This window comes from Oratosquilla oratoria, chromosome 1 (assembly GCF_046742065.1).
Source record: "Oratosquilla oratoria isolate Oo_2021 chromosome 1, ASM4674206v1, whole genome shotgun sequence".
NCBI lineage: Eukaryota > Metazoa > Arthropoda > Malacostraca > Stomatopoda > Squillidae > Oratosquilla > Oratosquilla oratoria.
Window position 1 is genome coordinate 107,400,757 of NC_134777.1, and position 26,897 is coordinate 107,427,653.

The 26,897-nt window shown below is 39.0% G+C and overlaps 1 protein-coding gene across 3 annotated transcripts in view; it reads right to left on the bottom strand.

The window, feature by feature from the left end:
• Positions 1-344: 344 nt before the first annotated feature.
• LOC143024761 (uncharacterized) overlaps positions 345-26,897 on the bottom strand; it is a 271,674-nt gene continuing 245,121 nt past the window's right edge. The window contains exons 20-28 of one of the 3 annotated variants that reach the window (XM_076183888.1): positions 17,139-18,004; positions 16,831-16,973; positions 12,768-12,939; positions 12,341-12,474; positions 8,654-8,796; positions 2,996-3,137; positions 2,758-2,887; positions 2,294-2,458; positions 345-1,231 (exon numbers count right to left, since the gene is read on the bottom strand). In XM_076183888.1, coding sequence (XP_076040003.1) covers positions 464-1,231; positions 2,294-2,458; positions 2,758-2,887; positions 2,996-3,137; positions 8,654-8,796; positions 12,341-12,474; positions 12,768-12,939; positions 16,831-16,973; positions 17,139-18,004 — 2,663 coding nt within the window. In that variant the 3' untranslated portion in view covers positions 345-463. Of the gene's footprint in view, positions 1,232-2,293; positions 2,459-2,757; positions 2,888-2,995; positions 3,138-8,653; positions 8,797-12,340; positions 12,475-12,767; positions 12,940-16,830; positions 16,974-17,138; positions 18,005-26,897 lie in introns of those variants that run through there. The other 2 variants (XR_012966299.1, XM_076183902.1) reach the window with 2 other exon arrangements.

Here is a 26,897-nt window from a genome sequence, read left to right on the forward strand (position 1 = left end):
AATGATATTTTGATGCAGCCTGAAGGGATTCTCCATGTCTTCTCTTTTTCTGTATGAGGATGGATAGAGGTAGTTGCCGAATAAATTAAGCTGTCTTGCTTTTGTTTTTTGACTACCTCCCTTGTAAGGGGGAAATAGCATTGGTATATGTATATGTATGTATATTATATTTATATATGCATACATATATATATTTCTATACAATTAGTGATGCATTACTTATGAATCCCAGAACTACCAATGGCCACTTTGAGAGGGGCATAGAAAATCAACTGCCTGCTCACAAACTTTCAGCCATGGCTGTACATCATACTGATTTCTATATTATGAATATTCAAAAGAAATTTTGTGTGTAAAACTTTATTCATACACTGAGCAACAATAAAGATTTATAGACTATTTTCAAGATCTCATTTGAAAATGAAACCTATTCAGAAAATTAGATACAAAGTTGTACTTGAATCTATTCACTTTCATCTTCATCAAATTTCAAACTCTCAATGTCCAAGAAATCTACATTGCCTTTGCCTCTTCCTTGCGTCTGAGTTCGTTTCAGATGTGATCCTGTTATTCCCACAGGGACATCAATATCATCCACAGCATGCGTCTGAGCCCTGGGGCGTGAACGCATCTTGGATGTGGGTCCTCGCACTGCTACAGAAGAATGTGAGCAGTGTCTGGTAGATGAGTGAGTATTATTGGTACAATGACCAATTTGGGTTGAAACCAACTCCTTGTTTGTTAGTGGTTTAGAACCTGTCTTCAGCTTCCGGATAGTTTTACCATACTTGCCAAAAGAGTTGAGAGCTAGACTCTCATCTGAGGCAGTTGTAACATCCTCCAAAAATTTGGCAAGTTGACCTTTATTGTCGTGAAGTCTTCCAGCTGTGGTATGGTTAAGTGGAGAAGACAAGGATGAGTCTGGGGGCTTCAAGTTCTGAGTCAGGTTCCTGGTTAAAGATTCAATTTCTGTTAAGCAACTGGCAACATCAGCAAAAGCCTCCAGATTGTACATGCCATCTTCCTCACTCCCTGAATGTGTTTCTCCAATGTCTTGTGGCTTCAGTGAATCTCTTGCATTTTCAGTGCTTTCCTCATCTTTATTTATAGATAAATCCTTTTGTAGAGGCTCTAACAAAGCCTCAAGCTTTTTGAATGTAGATCTCTTGAGTTCTTCCGGTAGAAATTCATCTGTTTCCCAATCAGGAAAGGTGTCATCTACTTTAGATATCTGAAAAAATAAATAAAATAAAATAAATAAATACATGAAAATATATCTATATATATGCACATACATCTATATACCAATAGCTTCTTCCCCTTCATAGGGAAGGTACCCATAAGAATTGAGGAGATTGCAAGAGACCATAAGGCGTACACTAAGCAGCTCCATGCCCCATATTACCTTTTGTCCCTATCCACAAAGTTATCTAAACTTCTCTTAACCCCTTCGATACGATGACACCTACATAGGTGTCATGAGGAGCGAGTGGGTACGTGAGCATGCCGATGTCGGCGTCTTGATTATATATATTGTAGTTGTACCTGCGTGACCACCATACTCTGTAAACTGGCTTCATCATATTTTCTATGGTTATCAAAATTCACGGGTGAAAGAGAACGAGTAATACAGTGGTAACTTTATTTTTTTTTTGCGAGTATTATGACGTAACATCGCACGTCTGGCAGCTAGTGCTGCCCACGAGATTTTGGCCCGTATTTAATCGGTTAAAACAACAAAATGTTTCAGTGCACACTACACTACTACACCTCCTCCCATATGTCACTTATTTGTTTCTCAAAACCAATACAGCAAGACACAGCACATTCACAGCAGGGCCCCACTGCTCCATTCACCCTCCCTCTTTGTTCCCTTATGCAAAACTAGAGAAATCAAGGAGAAATCCCATCTGACTGTATCAATTTATTGTCCATTGACAACCATTCCCTACTCACACTTATCCCTTCCCTACTCAATATTCCCTTCAACTTTTTAAGAATATAATTCCTGGAGTAAGTACCCTGCCCCTCCAAGGGATGCACTATTGACCTGAAGAAAGCAAACTTACAATATTTAAAAATTTGGCTCTCATCAATGATTTAAGTTCTGCTTTTTGAAAGTTAAACTATTCCATGCACAAATATATCCTCATCATCCTTGAGTACCTTGCTAAATACATGACATATGGATTTGAAAATGGCTACTAAGTAGAACTAACAAAATATTCTAATACTATCCTGAAGCACCTGAACAATTAACCATTTTCATACATATTACATGACCATGGTTTACCTGATGGCCTGTGCTGCTAAAATCTTTAGAATTTTCCTGTTCCTCTTCCTCAGTGTCTGACAGGTTATTCATTTGGCTTATCACAATTCCAAGGGATTCTGCTAAACCATTTAGTTTATACATAACTTGCTGGAGTTGTGAATCAAGCTCAGCCATGTACATATCCTGCAAAATTAAGTAATCATTGTTAAAGTTGGTTTGCTTTCCCATTGCATTACAATCTTTATATATCCATTAACTTATTTGAGTGATGTCTTGCATTTATTCTGACCTATTCCCTACATCTTATTTATCTTAGACAAAATTTCTCACTTCCAATAATTACTTATCTCAATTATATATAAGGAGAATGAGAAAGAAAGGAAACTTCAATATAAGGGACCACTGACTTGCTCAGCCAGTAAGTCCCCCTACTAAAAAAGATAAATGAATAAATAAACTGAAAACAGTACATCCATACTTACAGAAGGAATGTAATTTTCATATTCATGGTTATAGCTTTCTTCAACTTCCTTCTTGAGAAACAGTAAGTCTTTGATATTTTTTCCTTTTCGAATCACATACTGCTTCAAATCTGTAAGGCTAATATCCGTTCTGTGGAAAATAAATTATAAGAATCTAAATTTCTTCAACAATAGCATTACTGAGTGCTTCCATGAAACTTTCAATAACTCCATCAGAAGAATAATTAAGAACAATTACCTTGGTTGATCAATGTAAGTTTTCTTTGCATGGATAAAGGTAGCCTTGAAGAAAGCTCGTGTCAGCTGGTACAGAAGAAAGAATGTCACTAAGAAGTAGCAGTGGCCAAGAATTGAAAGTGGGCCTTCAAAGTTCTCAATCACTGCAAGTTTAAGGAAAATGTTATATGAGACAATTTATTCATCTAATGTAAAAGTGGGTGGCCTAGCAAAGGCATAGATCCACCCTTCAACCATCTCAAACCCACTCCTTCTATCTTAGCTCTTTCTGGATGAAAGGTCATCCCTGTCCCCTGCCCACTGCTCAGATGAATCAATGCAACAAGACAAAACATCTCCATAGTTCCCAACAGCATATATATAGCAAAAGTCATCATCTTCCACTACACTGCTCAGATCAGAGACAATGCAGCAGGACACAGTACTTCCATAGCAGGACCTAGCAGCCAGAGGTGGTTTCCATCCCCCTCACTTTCATTAAGTGGTGCTTCACTATCTACTCATGAATTACATGGAGCAGACAAAAACGTCCATTTCAGCTACATAACTTCCTCATCCATTTACAACTAAATTCCATTCACTCCTATCTTTTCCACTTTCTCTTCTTTGCTTGACATTCCTTTTGCATCCAATGACCCCTTCACCCCATCCATCCACTTCATTCATGGTCTTCCATTCAAGTTTGACCCCTATACCCATCCTACACATATCACCACCCCTCCCTCTTTTCTTAGGTCCTCCTGGATGACAGGTCATCCCTGCATCTTGCCCACTGCCCTGGGTCAGAAGCAATGCATCAAGGCACAGCACATCAACAGCAAGGCTGCTTCATTTAATCAGCAACCCCCCCCCTCTGTCCATCATGCAGAAAAAGAGAAGACTGAGAGAAATCCCTTCCAGCTGTGTCAAAATATCATTCACACATATCTCTCACTCCCCCCATCCCCCACCCACTCCCTTCCATGCATCACAGCATCACCCATACACAACCATTCTTCACTCACCCCATCTTCTGTCTTCTCCCTTCTTTCATCAACAGACATTCCCCTCTTTCCCAATGCCCCTTTTACCCCATACGTCCATCTCATCCTTGGTTGCCCCCTCATATTCACTCCCTTATGAAGCCAATAAACCTGGACAAAATATTTAATTTCATTTTATACATCCAAGAACACTAGCCATCTCCTCCTTAAGAATAGCCTGCAACAAAGCAAAGAGGCACTTCAAAAATCACATGTTATATATAGGTTTAATTGCAACAGAGGGAGCTGTGAAACCCTCCCATCATCCTACATAGGCATGACCATGAAGCTGTCCTGAAGGCTTTCTTTTCATCTTTCTTTTGGAGTGCCAAAGAGCCACCTGAGACAAGTGCATAATATTAACCTTAAAGGAGAAATTACGAGAGGCTCTGGATACATGTAAAGATGCATATAGAAGGATGTATCAAATAATTATCCTCTTAACTCAATACCAAAGCCAATGATCTGCAGGCTCTACCTAGCATGCAACATGCAGCCACAGACCAATCAGAAGCCACAATGAGAGACTGGCCCAGCCGAGCAGGGTATTGTCCCCATTGAAGCAGCATATAAACTGACCAAACTCTGCACAGAACCATCCTATCCCTAACCACCATAGAGTAAAGAACACACCAATTAGTGAGAAGACAAACACACCACTGAAGAAATCCAGATCTGGCAATAATGACTAACTACAGCAGAATCATTGCAACACTCCCAAGAGTGTCTTGGACAATTCTGAGGTACAAGTATGAAGTGAAAGCAGCTGTTATGATGATGAGAGCAGGTAAAGCACCTCGGTTGGATGGATACCATGCAGAATGTCTGAAGAAAGGAGGTATAGTGATGGTGGACTGGCTGGTGAGGTTATTTAATGTTTGTTTAAGAGAAGGTAGAGTGCCGGAGGACTGGAGAAATGCCTGCATGGTTCCGCTTTACAAGGGAAAGGGGGACAAGTGTGAGTGTAGTAGTTTCAGAGGGATCAGCTTGTTGAGTGTGGTTGGGAAGGCCTATGGGAGGGTCTTCATTGAGAGGATTAGGAGAGAAACAGAGGGAGTAATTGGTGAGGAACAGTGTGATTTTAGGACAGGTAGGGGTTGTGTAGATCAGATTTTTGTGGTAAGACAAATATGTGAGAAAGCTATAGGAAAAGGTATGGATGTTTTTTGGGCTTTTATGGATCTGGAAAAGGCTTACAACAGGGTAGACTGTGGGAGGTATGCAGATATATGGGATAGGAGGAAAGCTGTTAAGAGCAGTCAAGAGTTTTTACAAGAGTAGTAGAGCTTTTGTTAGGATTAGAAATGGAGAGAGTGAATGGTTTGAGGTAAAGGTGGGATTTTGTCAGGGATGTGTTATGTCGCCCTGACTGTTCAATCTTTACATGGATGGGGTGGTGCAAGAGGTGAATGCAAGGGTAGTGGGTCAGGGGCTGAAGATGGTTAAAGAAAATGGAGAAAAGTGGGAAATAAGTCAGTTGTTGTAGCAGGTTCAGAAGAGGGATTGAGGAAGTTAGTGACAGAGTTTGAGAAGGTGTGTGAAAGAAGGAAGCTGAAGATAAATGTGGGCAAAAGTAGTGATGAGATGTACAAGGGGAGTGAGTGACAGCAGGTTGGAAGTGAGCATTAAGGGTGAGAGACTGGAGGAAGTGGATAGTTTTAGATACTTGGGTGCAAATGTGGCAGGAAAGGGAGGAGTGGGGGTGGAGGTAGAAGGTAGATTGAGAGAAGTGAGTAAATGCCTTGGTGGATTAAAAAGTGTAATGAGAAATAGACATCTGAGAATGGAATGGATGCTAAGAGGAGGTTATATGAAGGAGTGATTGTGCCAACAGCACTGTATGGGGCAGAAACATGGAACATAGGAAAGGAAGAGAGAAGGAGTTTGAATGTGTTTGAGATGAAATGTCTGAGAAGTATGATAGGGGTTACTAGGCTAGATAGAGTGAGAAATGAGGAGGTGAGGAGGAAAACAGGGGTGAAAAAGGGAGCTGGGAGATAGGGTTGATGAAAGAGTATTAGGATGGTTTGGACACATGGAAAGAATGAGTGAAGAAAGATTAGTAAAAGAAGTGTGGAAGGCAGAGGTGGAAGGAGTGAATATGAGGGGCGTCCTAGGATGAGATGGATGGATGGGGTGAAAGGGGCATTACAAAACAGAGGAATATCTGTTGAGGAAGGACGGGAGAGGACAGAAGATAGGGGTGAATGGAGAAGGGTTGTGTATGGATGATGCTGTGATGCATGAGAGGGAGTGTATGGGGGATGGGGGGTGAGGAAGTATGTATGAGAAAATATTTGATGCAGCCCAAAGATATTTCTCCCCGTCTTCTCCTTTTCTGCATGAGGGGACAGAGAGGGGATGTCGCCGAATTTATGAAGCAGCCTTGCTGTGGATGTGCTGTGTCTTGCGACACTGCTTCTGACCTAGGGCAGTGGACAGGATGCGGGGATGACCCCTCATCCAGGAGGTGCCAAGATAAGAGGGAGGGAGGAGGGTGGAGGGGAGTGGAATATATAGGGAATGGAATGGGTGGGAGTGTTTTCTATGCCTTTTTCTTTTTGGCTACCTCCCGTGTTAGGGGGAAAAAGCCTTTGGTATATGTATGTACAGTGCTCAACAGGGAAGTATGAACGGTTAGCGAGAATGAGTGAGTCATAAATCAATAAACAAAAGCTCACTTTGTACCTCTAATACTTTGATGGGTGGCCTTTACATGCAATGATCTCACGAAGGAGGTTGCGAATGGCTGCCTCAAGCTTGGACACAGAGGCAGGTCTTGTTTAATGTGGTTCCATAGGTTTTCTATTGGGTTTATGTCAGGACTATTGCCTGGCCAATCTGCTATGTAAGGTATATGACAGTCTTTAAGCCACTGAGTAACACTACAAACAGTGTGGGCTGGGGCGTGATCTTTTTGAAAGATGTTAGCACCTGAGCTATTAAAAGAATCCTCCAGGTGGTCATTTAAGAGTTCACAATAAACATATTGGTTCACTTTTACATTTTTTGGTAGTAGAACAAGGCTCCCAAGTCCTCTTCCACTAAAACTTCCCCATACCATGAGAGAATCAGGGTGTTTCACTGTTTGTTGAACGTACTGGGGGTCAAGAGGGCCGCTACTCACACGCCAATACACGTTTCCACCCCAATTGCCAGTTACAGTAAAGGTGGACTCATCGGTCCAGAGAATATCCAGCCACTTGTCATCATCCCACTGAAGATATTTCTTGCAAAACTCGACCCTACAGTGCCTCTTGTTAAGAGTGAGAAGAGGTTTCTTCAATGGGCGGTGGCTTCTGTACCCAAGGTCGTGAATGCGGCGGCTAACTGTTCGCACACTAACCTCCCCAAAGAGTCCCGGGTTACTTTCTTTTATTTTTCTGGCGGTAACATGTGGATTATGCTCTGTCTCTTGATAACATTAGTAGCACGAGGGGATGTCTTTTTGGGGTACTTTTTCCTTGGTTTGTAACCGGGTGTGTCACAGCCACCTTCCTTCTTAAAAATGGTAATCCACCTGCACACAGACGTCTTGCCAACCCCAACCTGCTCTATTATTTCCTTTATTTGGTGACCAGATTTATGTAAAGCTATGATCTGGGTTAATGTCTCTTGTGATAAATACTTGTTCTTGCCCATATTAAGGCTAGAAAGCACCTCTGTCTGCAAAAAACACTGACTGCCTAGGTGGCGTCACCAGAACACTCACGGAACAAAAAGCCTCCCCACAAAGGCTAAGAGGCAACTGAGGGATGATTGATAGCATGCGTCATAAACCCTACCCTTAGCTCTGCCCACTTGTCTGTTCGCAAGTCCTTGTCCATATCATTTACCGCCCTGGAGGATTCTTTTAATAGCTCAGGTGCTAACATCTTTCAACAAGATCACGCCCCAGCCCACACTGCTCGTAATATTACTCAGTGGCAAGACTGTCATATACCTTATATAGCAGATTGGCCAGGCAATAGTCCTGACATAAACCCAATAGAAAACCTGTGGAACCACATTAAACAAGACCTGCAGGGTAAAGATACGAGCTCTGTGCCCAAACTCGAGGCAGCCATTTGCCAATCCTGGGCTAGTATAACCCCTGCACATCTTGCCAAGTATGCCACTTCCATTCCAATCCGCCTTTGTGAGATCATTGCACGTAAAGGCCACCCATCAAAGTATTAGGGGTACGAAGTGAGCTTTTGTTTATTCATTTATAACTCATTCTTTCTCCTCATCACTCATTCTCGCTAATACTTCCTTGTCGAGCACTGAATGTATAAGGAATATACCTTGAAGAAAATAATAAACACTGAACAAGCTATCACATTCAAGGAAATATCCATTAGTATTTCCTGCTGATATATAAATATATTCATTTTTATTTGATCTTGTTTTATCTATTGTTTTTATTATATATATATATATATATGTTTATATATATGTATATATATATATATATATATATATATATATATATATATATATATTTTTTTTTTTTTTTTTTTTTTTTTTTTTAAGGACCAAAGAGCTACAGGGGAGTGGCCTGGCACCTCCCATCCTGGTGCACTACTACGTAATCACTTTATCAAAGCCATTTATTAAACCATTTAACTTAAACCAACTCAAAAATAAGTACTAACCAGGCTTGAGGGAGTAATGAGACATGAAGATGCATCCAAGAGTCTGCAAGGATTCTGCAAGTGTGTGGAATTCATACAGGAAGATGTTAAACCACATGAAGCCCAGCAGAAGGCAACATGCAAACAGCAAAGTGAGTGGTACTCTGGAGAAGAAAATACATGTTTACTTATTTGTAAGTGAGTAGGCTCTAATCACTCCTGTATTAATACTGAGATAAAGAAGGCAGACCAGCAAAGATGACTGGTTTCATTTGATCTTTGTAATGCTGGAAACAACATACATTTTAGACAGGATATTAAATTGAAGTGAAACCAATCAATCCATTCCCCCTGGTCTCTCTTGCAGAAGACCCAGAAACCAGCAACATCCTCCAGTTGAGACCATAAACCACTTAGAGAAGAGATACAAAAAGAGTTTGTTGGGGGATGAATGCAAAGAGATGGTTATACAATGAAATAATTGAGTCCACAACACTGAGGGAGGCAGAAAGTACTAGCCTAAATTAGTTTGAGATGAAGTGTTTAAGCAGTATAATAGATTGGATTTACCATGGTCTTGGATCACATGTTGGACTCATAATCAGTAGTTTTTACTCTTAAGTGTGAGACCTCAGACCTCATATATTGCCCAATCTATGGGTAATACTGTGTCCTATCACATCAGAACCTGAAATTGAATACAAGACACCAATTGGGAAGAGTGACCACATATTACTTGAGTTACAACTAAAGGAGGAGCAATAGGAGGAGAAATAGGGAAGGATGAAGTGAAAGCAGCTGTTAAGATGATGAGAGCAGGTAAGGCACCTGGTCTGGATGGATGCCATGCAGAATGTCTGAAGGATGGAGGTACAGTTATGGTGGACTGGCTGGTGAGGTTATTTAATGTTTGTTTAAGAGAGGGTAGTGCCGGAGGACTGGAGGAGTGCCTGTATAGTTCCGCTTTACAAGGGAAAGAGGGACAAGTGTGAGTGTAGTAGTTTCAGAGGGATCAGCTTGTTGAGTGTAGTTGGGAAGGCTTATGGGAGGGTCTTCATTGAGAGGATTAGGAGAGGAACAGACGGAGTAATTGGTGAGGAACAGATGGAGTAATTGGTGAGGAACAGTGTGGGTTTAGGACAGGTAGAGGTTGTGTAGATCAGATTTTTGTGGTAAGACAAATATGTGAGAAAGCTATAGGAAAAGGTAAGGATGTTTTTTGGGCTTTTATGGATCTGGAAAAGGCTTACGACAGGGTAGACAAGAAGGCACTGTGGGAGGTATTGCAGATATATGGGATAGGAGGAAAGCTGTTAAGAGCAGTCAAGAGTTTTTACAAGAGTAGTAGAGCTTGTGTTAGGATTAGAAATGGAGAGAGTGAATGGTTTGAGGTAAAGGTGGGACTTCATCAGGGATGTGTTATGTCGCCCTGGCTGTTCAATCTTTACATGGATGGGGTGGTGCGAGAGGTGAATGCAAGGGTAGTGGGTCAGGGGTTGGAGATGATTAAAGAAAATGGAGAAAAGTGGGAGGTGAGCCAGTTGTTGTTTGCTGATGACACTGTGCTTGTAGCAGGATCAGACGAGGGATTGAGGAAGTTAGTGACAGAGTTTGAGGTGTGTGAAAGAAGGAAGCTGAAGATAATTGTGGGTAAAAGTAAGGTGATGAGATGTACAAGGGGAGTGAGTGACAGCAAGCTGGAAGTGAGCATCAAGGGTGAAAGACTGGAGGAAGTGGATAGTTTTAGATACTTGGGTGCAAATGTGGCAGGAAAGGGAGGAGTGGGGGTGGAGGTAGAAGGTAGATTGAGAGAAGCGAGTAAATTCCTTGGTGGATTAAAAAGTGTAATGAGAAATAGACATCTGGGAATGGATGCTAAGAGGAGGTTATATGAAGGAGTGATCATGCCAACAGCATTGTACGGGGCAGAGACATGGAACATGAGAGAGGAAGAGAGAAGGAGTTTGAATGTGTCTGAAATGTCTGAAAAGTATGATCGGGGTTACTAGGCTAGAGTGAGAAATGAGGAGGTGAGGAGGAGAACAGGGGTGGAAAGGGAACTGGGAGATAGGGTTGATGAAAGAATATTAGGGTGGTTTGGACACATGGAAAGAATGAGTGAAGAAAGACTAGTAAAAGAGGTGTGGAAGGCAGAGGTGGAAGGAGTGAATATGAGGGGGCATCCTAGGATGAGATGGATGGATGGGGTGAAAGGGGCATTACAAAAGAGAGGAATGTCTGTTGAGGAAGGACGGGATATGACAGAAGATAGGGGTGAATGGAGAGGGGTTGTGTATAGATGATGCTGTGATGCATGAGGGGGAGTGAGTGGGGGATGGGAGGGTGAGGAAGTATGTATGAGAAAAAATTTGACACAGCCCAAAGGGATTTCTCCCCGTCTTCTCCTTTTCTGCATGAGGGGACAGAGAGGGGGGGGGGGGGTCACCGAATTTATGAAGCAGCCTTGCTGTGGATGTGCTGTGTCTTGCGACACTGCTTCTGACCCAGGGCAGTGGACAGGATGCAGGGATGACCCGTCATCCAGGGGGTGCCAAGATAAGAGGGAGGGAGGAGGGTGGAGGGGAGTGGAATATATAGGAAATGGAATGGGTGGGAATGGTTTCTATGCCTTTTCCTTTTTGGCTACACCCCATGTAGGGGGAAAAAGCCTTTGGTATATGTATGTAAAACTAAAGGAGGAAATATAGAAAGAAATGAGAAATACAGAAAAGGAAGACTGGTGTACTGTAAAACAGACTTTGAAAAAAAAAAAAATCTTCAAAAAGTGAGTTGGGAAAAATCCTTCAATGAAGAAACACAAGTGGAAGAAAAATGGATGATTCTGATGGAAATCTATAATGAAGGAGTAGATAAATATGGAAAAGATAGAAAAACAGAAAAAACATAGAAAGTGGCAAATATATATCAATCAAAGGAATAAATATGTAGAAATATGCAGGAAGGAAAAAAGAAACTATGAAAAAAACATAATAGAAATATGTAAGGATCAGCCAAAACTTTTCTATAGATAGGTGAACAGTAAACTAAAAAACAAACAGGTAACAGTAAAACTACACCAAGGGAATATGGAATACACAGAAGATACAGAAGTGGCTGAAGTAATGAGCAAACACTTGAAGTCAGTTTTCACTAAAGAAAATGTACAGCATTGGAATGAAGGGCAAGAACTTAGGCCCCCACCCCCATAAGGGAAATAATAGTAACACGAAAAGAAATAATGGACCAAATAATGAACTTTGATGTCAGGAAATCGCATGGCCTGTATCAAATTGCAAACTGGATACTATAAGAATGTAAAGAAGAACTAATAGACAAAATATATAATAAGTTGCTCACTCAAAGAAGGAAAAATACCAGAAGACTGGAAAAATGTCAATATTGTACCAGAACACCTCATACCACAATGTCCCATAGTAACAATCCCCAGACAACAACACAATATATCTTCCCTAAGTAACTTATGGTCCCACTTGGAGCCTGTTGTCAGTTTCCTGAAGGTTGTAAGTCTTCCGCAAGAGAGACCAGAAGCAACAGATTGATTGCTTGATTAGACAGTCCACATAATAACAGTCTAACCCAGGTGTTTTACTAGCTTTCATTATTTTCAATATTCTTTGTATCTCATCTTTTCACACAGAAAATAAAGCTCAATAAATCTTTACACACTGTTTCTTGACAATTTCTTACCCAATTACTGCTAAATTCCACATAGCTTTGCTCAACACATGCCCCAATTTTCTTAATGTTGGGACAAATCGCATTAGCCACATACATCTTAGTATCTGGACTGCTACCAGTGCTCCCAGAAGAGATCCCAAGACCTGCAAAAAAATAAATTAATAAACAGAAATAAATCAATTAATAAAATAAATAAAATAAAATAAATAGAACAGGAGCAAGATGAGAATATACAGGCAACATATTTTCCTTTTCATAATGTGGATGTGGTGAGGGGGAGGGTCTTGGATACAAGGGGAATGTCTGTTCAGCAAGGAAAGAAGAGGGCAAGAAATAGTTGTGAATTGAGAGGGGTTGTAAATTGATGTAGCCTGAAGGGATTTCTTGTCTGCTCTAAGAATTCCTGAGAGGATGATTGTTACAGTAGATTACTAACCTCATCCCATGCATTCAAGCCTTTGATGTTGACAAACCGTTCATAGTATACAACTCGAAGCTGGTATTGCAAGTCTTCAGCAATAGCTACTCTCAGCATTAGGCAGACCACATAGCTCCACCCTAGGAACATGAGACACACATCCAGTACACCCCAGAATGATCGCCAAAACCTGGAAACCAAGGTTTATACAATTCAATTAAACTGCCTATTGAAATGTACATACTAACTGAAAATGTACTTTAATAATATATTTTGCTTCTGGGTGTTGGTTGATACAAATGAAATATGCCAATAATAAACATCTCTTCTCACCATAATCATATATCAATCTTTTAATATGCCTAAGCCACCTCAATATACCATAACCTATCTCACTGTTGCTGTGTCTGGCCTGCAGGAGGCTGCACTGCTGGAATCCTCAGACAGTAAGAGAAGAAAGACACCCTCCCCATGGAGAAAACAAATACACAGGACTACCAGAGGTCCACTAGCTGACATGAAGAATCCCCACCTCCCCAAGGAAGTGGAATGGTTCTGTGTGTTTGTTAGTGTGTTTATGATTCTCTGTAGAATGTTTGGGGTATGTTTTTGTTTTGTTGTGTTTGTGGATGTAAGGGTTATTTTGTTTGTTACAGCCCCAGTTTTGTTTCTTATATGAATGCAATGTGTATGTCATGTTCATGTAAGAGGTGTGGCTTTAAAGAGTCAGCACCTGGTCTCCAGATTGGACCAGAGAATCACTTCTTATACTCTCACACACTACTTCCAACACTATCTCTCCCTTACATCTCTATTTTTTCACACAAGGACTAAACTGGTCCCTGCCCTCTCTTTTCTCCTATTAGCTATTTACATAGAAACCAACCTAGGCCCCTACATTTGCCCCATCTGCTCATAATTTACAAACACATCCATCAAATGTAACACAAGCCACAAATGTTTAATTGAAAATACACAACATTAACAAACAAAAAACTGGGACTATAACAAAATAACCCTTAGATCCACAAACACAACAAAACAAACACACCCCAGACATTTTACAGAGAATCATAAACACACTAACAAACACACAGAACCATTCCACTTCCTACATGAACATGACATACACATTGCACTCATACAAGAAACAAAACTGACACCACAAATAACAATTCCCTCATTCACAGATTACACAACCCTGACTCTGTTATGGCCATCCCCACCAACACCCACAGCACCACCACCATCATCAGCAGCATGAACAATATCAACATAAACATCAGCAAGAACAATATTGAAAACACTATAAAAGAAAATATTATCATAAATGAGAACAACATTAACCCTTCCATACGATGATGCCTGTGTAGGTGTCATGAGGTGCAAGTGGATATATGAGGATCCTAGCATTGGCATCTTGACTATATTTATTTTGTAGTTCTACATGAGTGATCCACATATTCTATGAACTGGTCTGATCATATTTTATATGGTTATTGATATTCAGTGAAAGAGAAAGAGTAATATAGCTGTAACTTTATATTTTATAATGCAAGAATTGTGGCGTATCATCAAATCATCATACATAAGGCAACTGATGTTGCCTGCAAGAATTAGACTTGTATTGAAGAGGTTAATAAGAATATCATCAACAACAACAGGAGACCATAACCATAATTTTCACCACTGTCTCTTTTCTCTCTCCTCTTTTTAATTTTCTCTTATTCTTTTCGCCTTCTGATCACCTCCAAATTAAGACTGCCACAGAACTGGATGAGAAACTGCAACCCATAATTGAAAGGACTTTTTTAAACTACCAAAAAGCAAACTAGCAGAAATACTCAGAAGACAAAGAGAACTTAAACAATTTGAAATAGAACATTTCTCAATCAATCTGTTGGCCCTGGTCTCGAACAGAAGACCTGCACCCTCCAGGAAACTGACAACAGCCTCTGGGCAGGACTATAAATCACTTAAAGAGGAGATATTGTGTTGTCCAGGTATTGTAAGTGTGGGGCTTTGTGTCTTCTGTGTTGTGGTTGCATCTGGGGCAGTTTGAATCTGTGGCCAGACCTATTCTGTGTTGGCCTTTTCTTAATAATGGATGGTGTCCTGAGCACAGTCATGCCATTGTGATTCTTATCTATTGTAGGAGGGCTTTTTCTGTGGTAATTACATCTGGGGGTTGTTGTTGGAGTATTGAGTTAGATGGTCTTTCTTGAAGGGCTTCATTAGTCATCTCAGTGTGAATATGTTTGTGTGGATATTTTGTGTGGTATGGTTGTTATAGGTGGATGTACTGTGTCTTGCTGCACTGCTTCTGACCCAGGGCAATGGGTAAGATGCAGGGGAGACTTGTCATTTAATGGCAAGATTAATGGCAAGATTATTATTGCAGAGTGTTTTATCTGCCTTTTCTCTTTCTCTGAGAACCTTTTTCCCTTCCACGGGAAGTTGTCTTATAATTTAAACATTTGACCTTGTTTTTTAAGTTAATTTGGGCATTGCTTTTTTTAACTGTGGTTAAGCCCTGCCCAAAGTAAATGTCAAGACAATGTCAAATGGTGACCTGGTAAGACAACATCCCGTGGAAAGGAAAAGGTTCTCAGAGAAAGAGAAAAGGCAGATAAAATACTCTGCAATAATAATCTTGCCATTAAATTTAACCAAACATGCTTGAGAGATAATCTCCTGCCCATATATACAATGAATATATATATATATATATATATATATATATATATATATATATATATGTATATACATGGCTTTGGCCACACATAAAATCAATCCAGTTCTAACCTCATCAATATAGGATGAACTCAATTACCTCTTTCCTTCTCACTGTAGCCCCCCCCCCCAACACACACACACTACATTGGTGACCCCTGACCCAGACCATGAACCCATCTCCCATTGCTGCCACCCCTACCACTCCAATTCTCCCAACAGCTACTGGGGATTTACAGTATACCTCAAGATGCTGTTTATTCCCCACCTATCATCTAAGGCCAATGGAACCAGCAAGATCATCAGCAAATTCCAACAGATGTGGCTCCTCAAAATGTTGTTTCCTCATTGACACCAGCACTTGCAGTTCCATCTCTCCTACATTCACAGCATTATGCTGGGCCACCAAGGACATCAGCATCACAACTGTCACTCAGAGGTGCAAACACCTGCACCTCACTTTCAGGAGTTGCCTCAATTCCTGGAGCTTCCTCCTGGCAGATGTCAGAATACCTCTCCTCAGTGCTAACTTTCCCACTAATTACAAGTTACTGGCCAACATTGCCATCAGCTGTCTCATCTGCACAACATTACCCACCTTGATGCCCCTCCAAATGTGCACTGCAGCCAACCACGGCTGCTACCACCAATGCTAGAAATACCTATGTCCACTACTCACTTAGCCATCTGGGGCAACTTCAACATGTCTCACAGAGGAGATGGGCCTCTGATTATTGTTCCCAAAAATGACAAACATCAATGCCAGTGTAAAATGCATAACAGCCAACCATGGCCACTACCATCAACATTAGACATCTACACTCACCACTCACTGAGCCATCTGGGACAAACTAACACATCTAAAGCAAAGGTGACCCTTGGCCAGCCCATTGCATGTGGAATGTCTTTTGAAGCCAAGGCAATTTTAAGGGGAGAGTAATGAGTGAACCATGGTACAATTGACCACATGGCATCAGAAAGGATGTGCTGCAACCTGAGCACACACCTGTTTGTGATAATGTGACCTGATGTGACCCAATTCGATGTAATTATGAGTAATTACACAGCACAGGTGACACGACAGACATCAGTACAATACACTTAATAGATCTAAAAGGGTTCTCATGGCCCACTGCTGGTTGCCTCGGGCTTCTAGTAAGACCTTGAGGGAATGACTAATTGATTACATATGCAGAAATTAAACATGATCTTGTATGCATTAAAACCATTGATTATATAAGCTGTCTTTAGCCAAGATAGTTTATACATTCATCCTAATAAGAACTCTCGAATGAATATACACCTATGCACACTTATACAACCCACATACAAACAACATTAAACTAACCTGAGTCTACACTTGAACAAAAATATGCAAGAAGTATAGAAGTAGTGCATGGCCATAGCCAATAGAAGAGCTTCTCCAACCATGAGCAGCCCTGGGGCATCAGGATATCGTTCTAAATGTGTTGAATGGACAAAGGTTGTCACCTGCAAGCACCAGGTCTCATGTGAAGGGTTAATAAAATAAATGTATATTAAATATAGTACAATATCCCACTACTTCAAACCTTATAAATATATATTACATATATATGTGTGTGCATATAAATATATATATAAAATGAAGTCTACATCAAATGATAAAACACATACCTGGCTACCAGAAAGTGAGGGAAATTCTGCAAGAAAGTGGATACTGGAGTAGAGTTTTGTTTGTGGGTGATACAGAGTAAACTCTGTAAGGAGGGCACGAGTTGTACTTTCATTAACCCAGTTCGTCATATCCAGATACATAAGAAGGAACACAGCATACCATATTTTGTCAGGAAGTGTTTGTACTTGGTCAGTGTAACTATATTGCCCATGTCTGCCTTTTAACACTGCCAGGTAGTGAGCATCCCATGTGTATGTACGGTTACCCAGGTCAGCCAAGAAGCTAAAAATATGGGAAACCTCATCTTTATATTCTTTGTAGCAAGTAGTTGTGTTGAAGGCCTCTGTTACTGACAAGTCTTCACATCTGGAGCCAACTACATCATATTTACGAATGCGTGGCATACCAAGAATGATGCTATTTGTATCACAGAATGTAAAGTGTGGACTTGCATAGTTGGGGTGCTTATTAAAGGTATGGGCAATGAGTTCTGAATACACCCAATGCCACCAATCCTCTTTTGTTTGGATGTCCATAAAGTGAACATAGTCCTCTGCTTGCTCCCAAACACAAAAGTGACCAGTAGAGGTACTGGTACAAACTTCCTTATATCGTGTAGAATCAAGGCAGGATCCATTAATTAGTGCATTTTTCAAGCTTTGATTGAGATGAAATCGGGTATTTACTTGACTATTACAGGCAATCAAGACCAGAAGGAGAAGAAGAAAGATATGAGCTGCTGTGTTGGTCAGTAGAGAATAGACTTGTTTGTGACGTATTTCACTATCTCTACATTTCAGGAGGTAGTCTTCTCGTGGTGGGTGAGCGTAACGAAGTTCCCTCATCCTGCTACGCTCCTCTAATACTGTAATGAAATTATTATAACAAATATTAGATTCAGATTCACATAAATATTTCTACCAGTTCAAAATATGAGTATATGTAATATTAAATAACCATTTGCATATGAAATGAAAGCATAATTTTTTGTGTGCATGTACAGTTTAAGAGACTAATAAATGCATTCTACTAAATATATATATATATATACATATATATATATATATATATATATATATATATATATTTATATATATACTCACTGTGTTAAACATGACAGCATTTTGACACTGGTTAATTTTCCTACTGAGATTTTAAAAATTTTAACAGTAGATCTCATTTCATATATATATATATATATATATATATATATATATATATATATATATATATATATATATATATATATATATCAGACTCAGAGTAACAGAATTTATTACCGACGTTTCGAACCCTGTCCGCGGTTCATCCTCAACAAGGAAAAAGAGACAGAAACGGCACTCAAAAATTAAGCTAGTGAGAAAAAAAGAGAGAACAGAAAAAAAAGGTAACAAAATGGGAAGAACAAGGAAAAAAAATTAAAAGTAACTTATACCAACATAGATGGCATGATTTCAGGATTAAATGAATTAAATGATTATCTGGCAAAAGACCAGATATAATGGGAATTCTGGAGACTAAGTTAAAAGGTCCACTACCACCAAATACTGTTGGACAAGGTTTATAATCACTGGATTAAAAATAGAGAGGATAAACAGGGTGGTGTTATGTTTTTGACTAAGAAAGGCTTCAATGTGACAAAGATAACAAGGAAATAATAATGTGGAATTGATTATGATGAAAGTTGAAAATAGTGACAAGAAAAGTAGAAAATTTGTAGTGATATATGTGCCCCCAAAAACATATTCTTGGACAGAGAGTGACCATTCCAAAATGTTGGAAGACAAGGCATGCATTACATGAAATACTGAAAGGAGGAAACTTTGTAATTATGAGTGAATCTAACTCTAGAGAAATATGTTGGGAGATGACAGTGAAAGCTGGAGAGGACCTTTGGGGAAATATACTACTGAACATGACCATTGAATACACAATGACTCAATGGATAAAAGAGAATACCAAAAATAGATATAATGAAGAACCGTCAAGACTAAGACTTAATATTTACATATGTCAAAGCCTGAAATTGTGGATACAATGGAATACAAGACACCAATTGGGAAGAGTAACATCATATTAATTAAGCTCAAACTAAAAGATTAAATTAATTTGGGAAGAAATGAGAAATGCTGAAAAAGGAAAAGTATGACAAAACGAATTTTGGGAAACTCAGAAAATTCTTTCAAAAAGTGAGTTGGGAAACTTTCTTTAATGAAGAAACACAGGTGGAAGAGAAATGGACAATATTAAAAGAAATCTATAATGAAGGAGTGGATAAATATGTACCAAAACAAAAACAGGAAAAGGTGTACATTAAGTGCTGGTACAATAAAAAATGTAGTGAGGCAAAAGACAGAAGAGGCGCAGCTTGGAAAAGATGGAAAAAAGAATAATAAATAAAAATAAAAAAGGCATGTGGCACATATATATCAAACTAAGAAATAGATATGTAAAAATATGGAGGGAAGAAAAAAGAAAATATGAAAAAGACATAATACACAAATGTAAGGATCAACCTAAATTATTCTACAGATATGTAAATGGCAAATTAAAAAATAAATAGTGAAACTACATCAAGGGAATATGGAATATATAGATAAAGAAATGGCTGAAATTATGAACAAACATTTCAAATCTGTATTCACAAATGAAAAAGAATAGCTTCCCACACAAAGTGATTGATATCTGGAACAAACTAAACAGGGAAACAATGAGTGCCAAAACTATACAAGATATTAAGAACAAACTGGATGCGGAGAGATACAAAAGCGTGTCACTATGAGCATAGCTTTCGTCCTGTAAAATACATCTAGGTAAATACAACTGGGATGAAGGACCCCCTCAATGAAAGAAATAATTGTGACACAGAAAGAAATAGGGGACCAAATAATAAACCTTGATGTCAGAAAATCACATGGACCAGACAGAATTGCAAACTGGATACTAAAAGAATGTATAGTACAAAAAATAAAGATAATAGATTGCTCACTCTAAGAAGGAAAGGTACTGCAAAACTGGAAAAATATCAATATTGTGCCAATATATAAAGGGGGAGATAAGGAAGACCCTTACAAGCACAATAGCTGAAATATGTGAAAAAGTCATCAAAAGTGGATGGACTAAACATCTGGAAGAAAACATTATATTGAATCCAAAACAATTCAGTTTTTGACAAGGAATATCATGTGCCTCAAACTTGATTTGTTTTTATTCAAGGTTAAGGGACTGTAGGGCGCGAAAACACGAAAAATTCTGGAAAATCAACGAATTTTAGGTAAACATTTCAAAAGATTCTCTATGATGGTGGTAACACTTTAGCCAAATATTACAGCTCAATTCCGTTTCTTTTCTTATATATAAAATAAAATAGATAAATTTTTGGCAACCTCTGGCAACCCCATTGCATGAAAAAACATTCTGTATATTGAAATAAAGTCAAAATTTTGATACCCAGTTCTGTTTTGTTTACTATAATTAATATATATGGAGATATCTGGCAACTTGCCCTACACTAATCGTCAATCACCACAAGGATCTCAGTATCTCTTCAAAGCTAAAGGAGAAAGGATGTCGCCCTGTCGCGTATCTGTTAGCCTACCAGTCATGCATGCGATCGTATTATCTTTTATTCTACCAACAGGTATTCAAAAGATTCTCTATGATGGCTGTAACACTTCGACCAAATATTACAGCTCAATTCCGTTTCTGTTCTTATATATAAAATGAAATAGATAAATTATTGGCGACATCTGGCAACCCCATTGCATGAAAAAACATTCTGTATATTGAAATGAAGTCAAATTTTCGATAGCCAGTTCAGTTTTGTTTAAAGTTTTAAATGGAAACGTAAAAAAATAGACAATGTCACGAGTGAGTACGCGGCCGGAGGATTTTAAATGCCGGTGCGCTCCTTTAAACTTTAAATGCCTCTCCTGAAAAGTTTATGTTTTTTATATTTAAATAGCCATATCTCTGTTTCTTTTTGTCCGATTTCATTCATTCTTTCGAATTTGTAAAGAGAAAGAGTAATTCTTTAATTTGATCAGGAAAAAACAAAGGAAACTGTAACTTAATTTTTTTGTTTAATTTATCATAGCAGATTTTCACTGAAGTTTCTACTATTCAAAATAAAAAAATCATAAAAAAGAATAAAAGAGAGTAGGAAAAAATCTAACTCAATGAAGTTGTTTCCAAGACTCTAATCTTTCATTTCCTACATAGTAGGCTGATTACCTATGCCTGTGGATACTTCAATGATTACAGATACTATCATAAAAAAAAGAAAGAAAAAAATTAACTACACGTAATATATACATGTTACTAAAACAATTTAGTATGCAATAATACTCTTTCCGATAGAGTAAGTATACATAAGTTCACCAAAGAAATTGAACAACTTTTATGACACGTTCACCTATAAGCACTTCCCACAGTCCCTTAATAGATATAATGCAAGAGAGGGATGGATGGGCTGATTGTGCTTTCCTGGATTTACAAAAGGAGTTTGATAATAAAGCACCATACAAAAAGCTACTAAGAAAACTTGAAACAACAGGTGTAATAGGAAAATTATTGAAATACTGTAGATGAAAAATTCCTTGCATGGGAGAAAAATGAGGGTGGTACTTAGAGATAAAAACTCAACCAGGGAAGAAATAATAAGTGGAGTCCCACAAGGTTCTGTATTAGGTCTGATAATGTTTGCTATATATATGACATGGATGAAGGTGTAGAATGTTATATGAACTTTTTGCAGACAACACAAAACTATTAAAGAAAGTATAGAAAAAGACATACATACATATACCAAAGGCTTTTTCCCCCTTACACGGGGGGTAGCCAAAAAGAAAAAGGCATAGAAATCACTCCCACCCATTTCATTTCCCATATATTCCACTCCCCTCCACCCTCCCTCCCATCTTGGCACCTCCTGGATGATGGATCATCCCTGCATCCTGTCCACTACCCTGGGTCGGAAGCAGTGGCAAGACACAGCACATCCACAGCAAGGCCGCTTCATAAATTCGGCGACCCCCCCCTCTCCATCCCCTCATGCAGAAAAGGAGAAGACGAGGAGAAATCCCTTCGGGCTGTGTCAAATTTTTTTTCATACATACTTCCTCACCCCCCATCCCCCACCCACTCCCCCTCATGCATCACAGCATCATCCATACACAACCCTTCTCCATTCACCCCTATCTTCTGTCCTCTCCTGTCCTTCCTCCACAGACATTCCTCTCTTTTGTAAAGCCCCTTTCAAAAAAAAAAAATTGTGAATCACAACAGAGAGACTTGGACAAAGTCTGGGAATGGAGCCAAATGTGGGAAGTGAACTTCAACATTAAGAAATGTAGTATAATAGAGTTTGGAAAAAGTGAAAAAAGAATATCAGGACAATATAAAGAAAGTTACCTCCAAAAAGGACCTTGGAGTAATTATCACCAAAGATGTCCCCAGACAAAATAGTCAGAAAACCTACAATTTACTAAGAACAACAAAGGTGGCTTTTAATTACTTGGATGAAGTAATGGTAAAGAAAATATTATTCACACTGATAAGACCAAGATTGGAGTATGCTGCAACACTATGGCCACTCAGTACAAAAAAGAATATAAAGAAATTAGAAAGAATCCAAAGAGCAATGACAAAAATGGCCCCAACACTTTTAAAATTGACATATGAACAAAGATTGTCTAAACTGGAACTACCAACCCAGGAACAAAGAAGAGAAAGAGATCTACTGGCCATTTACAGAATCATGAAAGGCATGGAAGTCCTTGACAGAGAAGACTTATTAAAGTGGGATAAAAGAAAAACAAGAGGACATGAAAAGAAACTCAAAAAGGATAGTTATAGAAGAGATCTGAAAAATATATATATATATATATATATAGTTTTCCACATCTAGAGTGGTGGATGTCTGGAACAAATTAGATGAAACAATAGTGTGTGCAAACACCAAACAAGAATTTAACAACAAACTAGATGCCAATACAAAGATGGGTCACTACAAGCATAGCTCCCCTTCCTGTATAATACAACTAGGTAAATAGGTAAATACGCACATTATATATATATATATATATATATATATATATATATACATATACATATATAGAGATCCATATACATATATATATATATATTATATATATATATATATATATATATATATATATATATATATACACACGCACACATATATACCAAAGACTTTTTCACCCTTACAAGGGAAGAAGCCAAAAAACAAAGGCATAAAATCCACTCCCACCCATTCCATCTTCACATATTGTACTCTTATTTTGGCTTCCACAATATACATGCAGAAAAAACACCAAATGAAATAATAAATTGATGACCAAGTGCTTTGGCTATTTTAGTACATACAATGGTGAAATAAAGTGGGAGGCGGTGGATGGGAATGGGAAAAGGTTGTGAGGGAGTCTCTCGTGGTTAACCCATACTGTTCGCGGCAGTGGACATTTCGGCCACCACTTTTTTAACAATAAAATTATCAAGTTTATACATTCCTTGACTTAAATTTAAGTTGTTGACAAATGTATCTTTAATCAGACAGGATTCTATAATATTTCTAGTCAAATATGACTTATTTCTAACAATTTCTTTGGCACCTTCCCTATTAATGCAATGATTAAAACAATGTGTTAAGCATTTGACAACTCCTGATGCTATATAGCATTTGTCACAATTTTTACATGGAATTGAATATATACCGTATATACTCGTGTATAGGTCGCACTTTTTTAACTAAATATTTCGCCAAAATCAGGGGTGCAACCTATCCACTTGGCATTAATGAGAGACAGTACTACTCTATCACCAAAGTCACAACAATTGGTGATTTCAATGTTACAATGACACGGAATTTCAGTGGTATTTGCACAATATACATCGGAAAGTTTCCAAGCCTTTTGTATGCATAAAATATATATGTCAAAGGTTCCTACTGACTCGCTGCTTTAAACTGAACTATTGCTGCTAGAAAATCATATAATATTCTCTTTTCTAAATCTTTCATATGTTTTATAGTGTTTATAAGCAATACGACCTTGACCCTTTGTTTACCATACGTTACTGTACATCACCTGTTTCACTTGTGGCTGCATTTCTGTATGTGCGGAATTTCTGTTTTCATAACGTAATATAACATCCCGTAACGTAACTTGAATAAACTCATGATTTTTGTAATAAAAAATTATCATTTTCATAAACTTCCATTAGGCCTACCGTACTGTTCGATCTACAGTAGATCACATGGAGTTTTAGGCCTGATAACTGCAAACCCTAATCATGAGTACTGGTAAGAAAAAGAGCTATGAAGTAGCTTTTAAGCTGAAAGTGGTGGATTATGCAGAACATGGAAACATCTGTAGAAAGGGAGTTTGGGGTTTCAGAAAAGGTAGTGAGAGGATGGAGAAAGCAGAAAGATCAGCTTAATGAAATTTTCTTCTATACTGTTGTAGTATCCAGTTGACAGCTAAACTCTATTGATTTTTTTTTGGTCAAGTTGACTACAACATTTTTTACGCAAGTGCATTTGTTTACGATTATAGTTTTAGAAATGCAACCGTTGTTTATGTAAGTTTGCATTATTCACACGCATGACAGTCAGACAATCTACATGTGTTCTGATATTAAAATTTTGTGAAATAAAGGTAAATATCTGATAATTTTTATGTTTGCATGGGTCTTATAAATCACCAGATATAGTGTGACCTATCCACAGGTCAACCACAAATAACCACTTTGATAACCACAAACTAGCGGTGTGACCTATCCACTGGTGCGACCTATACGCGAGTATATACAGTACATCTTTCTTAATTAAAAGGCTTCTAACTGTGTTGGAGTTCTTAAATGCTACTTGAATGTTGAAAGTCTTAAGAATATGAGATAGTTTGACAAGTAAATTTTTTACATTAAAGGTTTTACTGGCACTTTCCTCATAGAAAGATCTTTTTGCCAACTACATATGATATCATCAATGTACCTATACCATGTAACATTATGGGGGAGAATTTTAGGTAATAACTTAGTTTTAAAAAATTCCATGTAAAAATTGCTGAGAACTAGAGAAAGTGGGTTGCCCATAGCCATACCAAATTTTGCTGGAAATATTTCCCAAGAAACACAAAATCTGAATAAACAATACATACACATACCAAAGGCTTTTTTCCCCCTTACACGGGAGGTAGCCAAAAGACAAGGCATAGAAACCACTCCCACCCATTCCATCCCCTACATACTCCACTCCCTTCTACCCTTTTCCCTCCCTCTTATCTTGGTACCTCCTGGATGATGGTCATCCCTGCATCTTGTCCACTGCCCTGGGTCAGGAGCAATGTTGCAAGACACAGCACATCCACAGCAAGGCTGCTTCATTAATACGGCAATCTCCCTCTACGTCCCCTCATGCAGAAAAGGAGAAGGTGGGGAGAAATCCCTTCTGGCTGCGTCAATCTATTTCTCATACATACTCCCTCACATCCACTCCCCCTCATGCATCGCAGCATCATCCATACACAACCCTTCTCCATTCACCCCTATATTCTGTCCTCTCCCATCCTTCCTCAACAGACATTGCCCTCTTTCCCAATGACCCTTTTACCCCATCCATCCATCTCATCCTAGGATGCCCCCTCATGTTCACTCCTTCCACATCTGCCTTCCACACCTCTTTTACTAGTCTTTCTTCACTCATTCTTTCCATGTGACCAAACCATCCTAATACTCTTTCATCAACCCTATCTCCCAACTCCCTTTCAACCCCTGTTCTCCTCACTTCCTCATTTCTCACTCTACCTAGCCTAGTAACCCCTATCATACTTCTCAGGCATTTCATCTCAAACACATTCAAACTCCTCTATTCCTCTCTTATGCTCTTTCTGCCCCATACAGTGCTGTCAGCACAATCACTCCATACAATCTCCTCTTAGCATCCATTCCCAAATGTCTATTTCTCATTACATTTTTTAATCCCCCAAGGCATTTACTCGCTTCTCTCAATCTACATTCTACCTCCACCTCCACTCCCTTTCCTGCCACATTCGCACCCAAGTATCTAAAACTATCCACTTCCTCCAGTCTCTCTCCCTTAACCCCTTCCATACGGTGCCGCACACGTAGGCGTCATGGGGAGCGAGTGTATTCGCGAGGCTGCCATATCGGCGTCTTGATTATATTTATTGTAGTCGCCCCTCCATAATGACATTCTTTCTAATTCTTTTGTAATCGCATTTTCTATGGTTATCAAAATTCACGGGTGAAGAGAGAACGACCGATATAAGCGGTGACTATATTTTATGATGCGAGTATTATTACGACACGTCGTACGGCTGGCATTGGCTGCTGCCACCAAGATCTAAGTCCATGACGCCTACATGTGCGGCACCGTATGGAAGGGGTTAATACTCAATTCCAGCCTGCTGCCACTCTCTCCCCTTGTACATCTCATCACCCACATTTATCTCCAACTTCCTTCTTTCACACACCTTCCCAAGCTCCATTACTAACTTCCTCAATCCCTCCTCTGAACCTGCTACAAGTGCAGTGTTGTCAGCAAACAACAACTGGCTTATCTCCCACTTTTCTCCATTTTCTTTAACCATCTCCAATCCCTGCCACACTACCCTTGCATTCACCTCTCGCACCAACCCATCCATGTATAGATTGAACAGTCAGGGCAACATAACCACTCACTCTCTCCATTTCTAATCCTAACACAAGCTACTCTCATA